The 8,702-nt window shown below is 36.7% G+C and overlaps 2 protein-coding genes across 5 annotated transcripts; one reads left to right on the forward strand and one right to left on the reverse strand.

Moving 5' to 3' along the window:
* Positions 1-3: 3 nt before the first annotated feature.
* Positions 4-2,447, reverse strand: si:ch211-245h14.1 (uncharacterized protein LOC563420 homolog). Of its 3 annotated transcripts, none has more exons than XM_043219789.1 (7): positions 2,315-2,447; positions 2,092-2,146; positions 1,832-1,956; positions 1,290-1,353; positions 971-1,192; positions 555-737; positions 4-329 (listed from the first exon to the last, which is right to left on the reverse strand). In XM_043219789.1, the coding sequence occupies exons 1-7, from the start codon at positions 2,381-2,383 to the stop codon at positions 127-129; spliced, it is 921 nt and encodes a 306-aa protein (XP_043075724.1). In that variant the 5' UTR covers positions 2,384-2,447; the 3' UTR covers positions 4-126. The 3 variants fall into 3 exon arrangements, with proteins under 3 accessions (XP_043075724.1, XP_043075723.1, XP_043075725.1); XM_043219788.1 differs by having other exon boundaries at positions 2,092-2,149; positions 2,315-2,433; XM_043219790.1 differs by lacking the exons at positions 1,832-1,956; positions 2,092-2,146 and having other exon boundaries at positions 2,315-2,424.
* A 161-nt stretch (positions 2,448-2,608) lies between these two features.
* On the forward strand, positions 2,609-8,339 carry znf512 (zinc finger protein 512). 2 transcript variants are annotated; one of them, XM_043219778.1, is made up of 16 exons: positions 2,609-2,647; positions 3,075-3,201; positions 3,361-3,416; positions 3,535-3,584; positions 3,754-3,938; positions 4,016-4,099; positions 4,179-4,292; positions 4,376-4,500; positions 4,601-4,687; positions 4,783-4,881; positions 5,566-5,733; positions 5,847-6,041; positions 6,248-6,349; positions 6,523-6,585; positions 7,003-7,101; positions 7,196-8,339. In XM_043219778.1, exons 2-16 carry the CDS (start codon positions 3,135-3,137, stop codon positions 7,613-7,615), a joined length of 1,914 nt encoding a protein of 637 aa, XP_043075713.1. In that variant the 5' UTR covers positions 2,609-2,647; positions 3,075-3,134; the 3' UTR covers positions 7,616-8,339. The 2 variants fall into 2 exon arrangements, with proteins under 2 accessions (XP_043075713.1, XP_043075714.1); XM_043219779.1 differs by having other exon boundaries at positions 2,611-2,647; positions 3,090-3,201.
* Positions 8,340-8,702: the final 363 nt, after the last annotated feature.

Genomic DNA, 8,702 nt, shown 5'->3' on the forward strand with positions numbered 1-8,702 from the left:
GTCTCGGTTTATTAGTTGTTTATTAGCTGGCTTGTTGTTTTTGTCTTCTCATATGATCATACAGCATAAATACATGGCAGTGTCATTTTCAGTGATTGACAGTTAAAGCGTTTGAAGCAAGACTGTTTACATGTATTGGTTTAAGACCGACTGAAGTTTGGCAATTGCATGTTCATTTGTTGGACACCTAAGAAGACCGTGATGAGAGTCGTGGAAGAGCACATTAACGTGTTCCACATTGTTCAATTGAGATGATGTATTTACACTGGGGCATGTGTAGGCAGGGTTGAAGGTATGGTGCATTGTCACCAGTACTGCTGGTTTATCAGCTGTGAAGACAGATTAAGAATAATTAACATTACAATTAGAATTTTAATTGTCCAAGATGCATGCGCAGTTTGGTGCAAGAGAGACTGAACCTATGAAATTACCATTTGCAGATAAGTCTTATAACCATTAAATGTTTCAAGGAACACTTTATTAATACGTTAACATTTCTCCTAAATGCAGTATTCAATGAAGACTAGTTAAACCTTTTTTTAATAAGTAATTACCTGGAATTTTCTTTAATGCTTCCTCTGTGTCAGTTCCAGCTCGTGAAGTCACAGGATTGAAGGCCAGTATCAACTGACAGTCCAATAAATTAGTCTCTTTAACTCCCCTGAGCAGGGAAAGAATTTGCTTGTCCGTTCCCAAGGTTCGACCACAAACAAATGGATGCACTCTGACCAAAGGCTCTGCAAAGGAGAAATACACAGTATTAGGAGGGTGGGTATGAAATGTATATGAAAAAAAAAAAGTAAAATGCAACCATTTTCACTAGTGCTGTATGTTTTAATGATGCAGAGTACATATCTCTTACTGCGGTTTACCTTTTTACAAAGCTACGTTTGCAGAAAATGTGGGTTTGAGCACTTGGATGAAAAAGCCTGTACTCTCAGGAGAAGTCCGAATTTTTACTTTTACTCACCAAACCTGCGAGTCTGCACAGTTGTAGAGTTTGTATCTGCTGGGAATGAGTTTGGAAATGTTCTCTTGTTTGACAAGTCCTCTGGTCTAGCAGGTGCCTCGGAGAGACTAGTCAAGACCTCAATGTATGGTTTCAACGAAGCCTGTGCTGCTTTAAGCTGATCCTCCATTTGTTTAAACGCTCGAAGAGACTCCTTTAAGACTTCCTGTACAGCAGCATCATCTAGGAAAAAGTCATAAGGCTGCTGTGACACATCTCTTTAACAAAGAGAACTCAAATGGTCCTCTGCAGCAACTGAAAATGGTAGTAAGTAACTCACCGTTTTTGTGCATTAAATGCTTCATGGCACCAGCCAATGTTTCTGGGCCATGTTTAAGTGAATCCTATAAGGAATCAAATAAAAAATAATTACAAATAAATACTCACTTATTCATTATATAAAGAAAAATACATGAAGCATGCACATGTGCACACAATTTACTTTATTTGGTATCTGTAACGTGACATTGTAGTATTGCATGCATAAAATCCCAAAATTAATTAATGTTAAAGTATATTAATAAATATTTGCACACCTGCTGGTTGTACAGTGTTGTTACAATGTGTCCCAATACTATCCAATCTATGTAATGTTGATCATTTTCAGTATTATTTAGGGAAATAGGGTGGATAGTACGTAAAATTGGGACACAGAGTTGGTGCGTGAAGCCATTTACCATTAAAGTGATGATATACATCTGTGTAAACATCAGTTTGGAGCAAATGGCCTCAAACTTGGACTCAAAAGTGACTTGAGTGTCCTAATATTTTTGGAAGGTGAGTGAAGTTCAATTCCTCCAGCATCTAGACCAAACACATTACCTTCATTGTTCCTGTTATTAGTGTCATAACCGTCCTTCTGAGCTGAAAGTTCTTAATTCCAGGAAAAAGCTCGTTCAGATCCTCTCTAGTCAAAGTAAGGATCTGAGCGTCTTCAATGCCTGCCTCTAGAAACAGTTGGACATAATGGAGCATGTCACACTGCAAAGGTTTATTGTAATACAATTATTTTGTTTTCAGGTTTGTCTTGGGGGTGTGATAAAATAAATGGCTTTAGAAACATTATCAGGTGACATGCATACCATCTAGGACAGAAGACTGAGAGATTTCATGGATTTTTTGTCGAAGAGCCCTGCCCTTCTTGGAAACATAGAAATAGAGATGTAGTTAAATTTTAACCCTGACACAAGCACCCTTTTATATAGACTTCCTTGTCAGCGCATACCATAACATCTGAAGCAACGATATCGTATTGTGTATTATTAGTATTACTTTAAAAAATGTTTACATGTTTGCTAATTGTACCTTTTCCTTGGTGATCGTCCAGTTGTTCGGATTCATCCACGAAATCCAGGAAGACCCCGCGCTGCTCATTTCTGGTGTATTGAAAGCGAAAGTTATTGTTGCTAAAACTAAATTGATACGATCCAGTATTTACGCTGACTCCGGTTCAGTCGCGGCTTCTCTACCGCAGTAAGGGATAAAGAGAGAGGCGTGTCAAAATCTGATCTTGGACCTACAGTTTCCTGCGATAGGTTGTTTCGGCGTAAAGACCCGCCCCGTTTTGGTAGCGCGTTTTCTCATTGGCTGATGTAGGAAGGGGCGTATTATGTACGAAGTGATCTCTCCGAGAGAACGGTAATGTTATAGCTACTCTTAACTGTTTTGAGAACATTGAGTGTTGAATATGCCTTTCTATATTGAAAGTTTAGGGTATATCGATGTAATACGAATTGTATGACGGTGGTATGCATCCGCAGAGGGGTTATTTGACGTAGTGCCGTCATGCCTTATTTTTGGCTGGGAATATTGGTGGGCAGTGATGGTGGCAGTGGTTTTGAAGACTACACTTATGCACTGCAATAAAGGTGCACGTACGGCTGCATGCAGCTTTAGTCCATGAATGCAGATGTGTATTATTCATCAAATACTTAGCCTTAGTGCAATCTGCTTGAGGGACACTGAATTAATGAAATAACGAAATTCCACACTGCAGCTTACCTATATGTGACTGCTATTTATTTGTTTTTGATCATAATAAAACAATGATCTAATATGTTCATAGGTGGATCCCTTCTAGCACTGGTTTGTGTGGATTAGGATCTTGGATCAGACCCAGGATAACATGTCTACCGCATGTGTACCCAGCAAGAGGAAAATGTCAAAACCAAAACTAAACCCCCAAACAGCAGGTAATTCTGTATTAATGTAGGATTTATTAAATTATGTACTTTTTGTGATGTGGTTGCGCTCCCAGATCATGATCGCATGTAGTCTGAAATGGATTTTTGAGTGGTTACTTATTAAATCTATTATATGTTATTCTAAAGAATTGATTGCATCCTCAACAGATGTCATGAAAGATTTGGGAAGAGAGGCTGAAGATAGTGGAACGAAAGCATCCAAAGTAAGTGTGTGTGTGTGTGTGTGTATATATATTTATATATATATATAGGTAATTAATCAATTAAACATGAGACCACTGAAACTAATATTGTTATTGCATTTTTGTTATTGAATTTTAGAATGAGAGGACGAGCTCTCAGAAAATAAAGAGAACTTACACCAGAAAAAAGTGAGTTTTGATAACCCAAATTGTTTGGTTATCAAATGTTAACTGCATTTAACCAATTGTAATAATTTATTTTAATCTCAGAATCATTTGAAAAATGTTTTCCCCTTCAGTAGTAACATACTGCACAATATGCTGAATTAATAATGGCATCAAAACGCCATTTCTTAAGGTACCATGATCTCCAGCCTGTGGTAATGAGACCTACAGAAGATTTAGATCATGGGTCATCTTGCAGTTCAGTTATTACATCCAGTCTTGCCAATGGTTCGGAAAGCCAATATATGCACACTGACCACCCCAGTGAAACGATGGGGAAAACTGATGGATCCAGTTTGGATGCATTAACAGAGACAAGTGAGTACAGGCTTAAATATAAATAGAATAAACTGATATATGACATTTTAAATGATGGCCAAGTTTTTACTGTACAGATTTTAAGGTAAAGAAGAAGCACAAGATTGAGGAAACTGACCAGCCCTCTTTAAAAAAGTACATAGAGGAGGTAAAGCAATCAGGTATGCAGTTCTTCAGTTTTTCCTCTATGATTTAGGATACGACATGAATAGTGCAGACTACATCTTTTTCGTTTAACAGTACCTGTCATAGTTCCTGTTGCTGAGTTCTCTCAGAAGAATCCGATAACTGACAGCACACAGGAGCAGAAATCATCTCAGCACGCTAAGAAAGATTCACCTGTTTATCCACCAGGTAAATTAGAGTAGCTAAATGAGCACCGCACAGATATATTTTTTGAGCGTTCGTAATATATATATATTTTGTGGTTTTTTTAGGAAGTCAGGAGGAAAAATGGCAGCTTCAGATTTTGGCAAAGGGTAGAGTAAGCTGCCCGAAATGCAAAAGTGTTGGAAGGAAGACGGTGGATGGGTTAAAGAAGCACCTGGAAACCTGCAAGTTGGTACGTAAGTCATGAAGCATAATTTGTGAAAATAGCATAAAGATGTAGCAGATTTTTTTAGCGCTTGCCTGAATTCTACACTTGGTTTTGTTTCGAATAGAATCCTTTTACATGTCCACACTGTGGAAAACAACTGAAAACGTCAACTGGAATGAAGTACCACCTCATGGCTGACCATAACAACTTGGTTAGTTTATTTTTTCTGTTTTTAGCACTTTTCTAAACTGGTAGTGACGTTGACAGTGAAAATGATGGTATTGTTTTCTTCTTTGTTTTTTTCAGTCCATTCCAGATTCGGGGAATGACCTTGCTGACCAAGCAGTAAAGGAGAAATTACGGAAAGTATTAAAAAGGATGGGCAAATTAAAATGTTCAAAAGAGGTGTGGTTACTGATCTGTGTTAAATGTGTTAACTTCGGTTTAAAAGGCTTTGGAGGTCTGGATATAAAAATTTAGTCAATTAGATAGCTTAAAATGAAGTGATTAATTTTATGAAGATGCATTAAACAATCCTGAAAAAAATGTACCACAGTTTCCCAAAAAAATATTAAGCAGAACTCTTTTCAACATTCATTACAGTAAGAAATGTTTCATGATTACCAAGTCAGCATATTTAAATAAATTCTTGTAGGATCAGGTTATTTTCAAACTGCAATAATTAAGTATAATGTATTATATTTCATATAAATAAGAAATAGTATAATATGAATATCATTATGAAATATATTTAAATAATCCTGAAGTTTTTCGGGTTTCCACAAAAGCAGCAGTACTGTTTTAAACAGTTATATTACTAATAAATCTTTTAAGTATTGTGAGTTATTTTAAATTGAAATATTTCACAATATTACAGTTTTTAATGTATTTTGATCAAATAAAAGCAGACCTGGTAAGCATTAGGAGTTTTTACAAAACGATTTTAAAATCTTATAGACCCCAAACTTTTAAACAGTAGTTAAATATTAAATATATTAATAGGTAGATAAAATAATAAATACATAATAATAGTGCAGTTTTGCGTTGTGCGTGTTTACGATTACCTTGATGCTGAATGGTTTGTTGTAGGGTTGCACTGGAAGTTTCACTAGTATAATGGGTTATGTGTACCACATGAAGAAATGCGGCAAAGAGGCGTCAGAGCTGGAGAAGCTCTTACTGAACTGCAAGCACTGTGGGAAAGCGTATCGTTCCAGAGCGGGCCTGGAGTATCACGTCAAGAACGAACACAGTCCAGTGAGTCCTCCTCTCCATTATTTTATAAGCGTTTACCTAAATGTCTGTTCTGACGTAACACATTCAGACTGTTGATGATTTCATGAATAAACGGTCACAATTATTTGTTGCAGACGACTCAAGAAAGTGAAGTAGAGGAGGTGAAGACACAGAAAGAGCCCATCCCAGAGCGGATGCAGAGCGGACGGGCCAAGCGCTTGTCGGCGCAGGTTGCCGTGTTTCACCTGAGGGAGATCGCCAGTGAGGAGCTGCTGAAGGAATGGCCCAAAAGGAAAGTGCAGCGTGACCTGGTACCAGATGACAGGAAGGTGCTGCAAAACATGTTTATGTCAAGCTATGCCAAGATGTTGTAATTGCAGGGCTCTTTTTGGTAAGGCTGCATCGCCGTGTTTGTTTCACACACTTTCGTGGATTCACTAAAAGGTTGCACTTTCACTTTTTGAGAACTGCGCGTGAAGAATCAATCGTGTATTCATTTTTTATAAACGTTTATGGTATTTTTGTGTCCGTGTAGCTGAAGTATTCGCGCCCAGGTCTGCCGGCCTTCAGTCAGGAGACTCTGCGGAAGTGGAAGAATGAAGTCAAACTGCATAAAAAAGTGCAGTGTCCGAACAAGGTGTGAATATCGTGCAAAAAACATTATTTTTCCAGGTGTTTTTACCACTGTGTTTGAACTTAAAGGCCATTTGTTTGGTTTGCACTGATTGTGGCAAAAGCAAAGATTTTTGGTGAATGAATGGTTTCTGGGCTGAACTAAATGTATAATGATCATCTCTGTTGTTAAATTAGGGATGTAACTGCTTCTATACCAGCGTCTCTGGCCTAAAGGCTCATCTTGGGCTATGTACCTTGGTAAGGAATAAATTCCCTTTCAGACATGTTACACACAAAATACAGTAAAAACAATAGTATTGTGAAATATTAGTACAGCTTTCTTTTGAAATACTGTCATTTATTCCAGTGATGGCGAAGCTGGATTTTTAATATGACATCTGTGTTTTTTTAGGATTCTTCTAAATATAAATATTCCTCTAAATATAAATATCAAAAGAATACTATTCATTTAAAATAGAAATCTTTTGTAAGATTGCGAACGCCTTGACTGTCACTTTTGATCAGTTTAATGCATCCCTGCAGACTAAAGGCATTAATGTCTTTCAGAAAATATTTTTCAGAAAATATAAAACTTTTTATTTCTTACTGGTACCTAAATCAATAAGCGTCTTGTTATGAAAACATGAAAATAACCTTCCTTTTTTATCTTTTCAGGGTGAATTTGAGACTGGGAAATATAAATGCTTGATATGTAAGAAAGAATTCAACTCTGAAAGCGGAGTCAAGTATCACATCAATTCCATTCATTCTCAGGTAGCAATTTTATATCTTATATACCTGCACTTTATGTATCATTAAAATGGACCTCTTATATTTTCCTATTCTCATTGGTATACATTTTTCAAAGGATTGGTTTGTTATTAAGTCCAAGTCTAAGAGTTCAAAGTTAGATAAACTGCACAAGACTGAGCCAAAGGAAGATTCCATGAAGAGTCCAGATCTTTCCTCACCGAACCCAACCCTCAGCTTCCCCAGCGCCTGGCAGGATAGACAGATGTCAGAGGTGCCCATGTCAAGCGGAGTGGAAGCCCCAGGAAAAGCGGAAATAAAGAGGAAGGAGGGGCAAAACAAACAGAAAGAGAAGGAAAGCAGACATGAGAAAGACTGCTATGAGTTCAGTGACAGTCCCAGCACTAGCAGCAGTAGTGAGAGCACCAGCAGTGAGTCTGAGACCGAGGACTCAACGGCCCATAGACATGATAAATGGGCCCTCAGCAGGCCCCTCGCGAAGCCTGTGTCCATTCAGCAACCTGAAAGTGATTCATAAACCTGCTCCTGCTCCAAATGTGGAGTTTTTCCAGTGTTCATCTCCAAAGAGTTAACAGATACTCATCCATTCAAAGGTTTAATGTCGGTAAGATTCCAGAGATGTCTCAAAGGCTGCATTTATTTGATCAAAAATACAGTCAATTTTTTTTTTTAAGTAACTCGTTTCTATTTTAATGTATTTTAAAATGCCATTTATTCCTCTGTTGGCAAAGCTGAATTTTTAGCATCATTCTTTAGTGTCACACGATCCTTCAGAAAACATTCTAAAACGTTAATTTGGTGCTCAAGAAATGTTTCTTATTATTATTAACATTTAAAAAGTGCTGCTTAATCTTTTAGTGCAAACTGTTCAGTGCATACTTTTCACGATTTTTGATTAATACAAACTAGTTAAAAAGAACAGCATTTAGTCTGAAATATAATCGTTAACATTATGTCTTGACTTTTGATCAATTGAATGCATCATTGTTGAGTAATATCTTTATTACGAGGGTTTGTTGAATTGAGCTTTCCTTGTATTGATATGAGTAACTGCATATATTGAAAGACCACATGCAAATATTTCAAAATGTTAAATATTAAAATGTAATTTTAGGAATAAAGTATAAACCATGTGTATTGAATTATGTTTATTTTTCTGTAAGATTTGTCTCGTTCTCTGTATCTCTTAAGTTTCACAGTGGACCAGTGACCGACTTTATTAAAACAGTTGCATGCAACAATATTCATGAATGCGTTTTTTTCTTTTCTTTATTATTAAGTGTGATTCTGACACCACGAAAATAGCTAAATTTGTGACAGTGGTCGCAGCATTGAGGGTAGTGCTTCAGAATAGCTCTTCCTAGTTTTCAGAGAGAAAATAAGTTTGTTCATATGCATTTAAAAGCTTTTGTCTTGATTTGAATTAAAATACATGAGAAATGGGTTTGTCTGTCGAGGTCTTGCTGAGGCCTTTTTATTTATTCACATATTTTTATCTGCCAACATTTACGTAATGCACATGAACACACTTTGTTTTCATATGCCCTTGTTTTTTAACTATATATATTTATTTTTTAAATAAATCTAGATGTGGATTCCACAGG

This window comes from Puntigrus tetrazona, chromosome 20 (genome assembly GCF_018831695.1).
Source record: "Puntigrus tetrazona isolate hp1 chromosome 20, ASM1883169v1, whole genome shotgun sequence".
Lineage (NCBI taxonomy): Eukaryota > Metazoa > Chordata > Actinopteri > Cypriniformes > Cyprinidae > Puntigrus > Puntigrus tetrazona.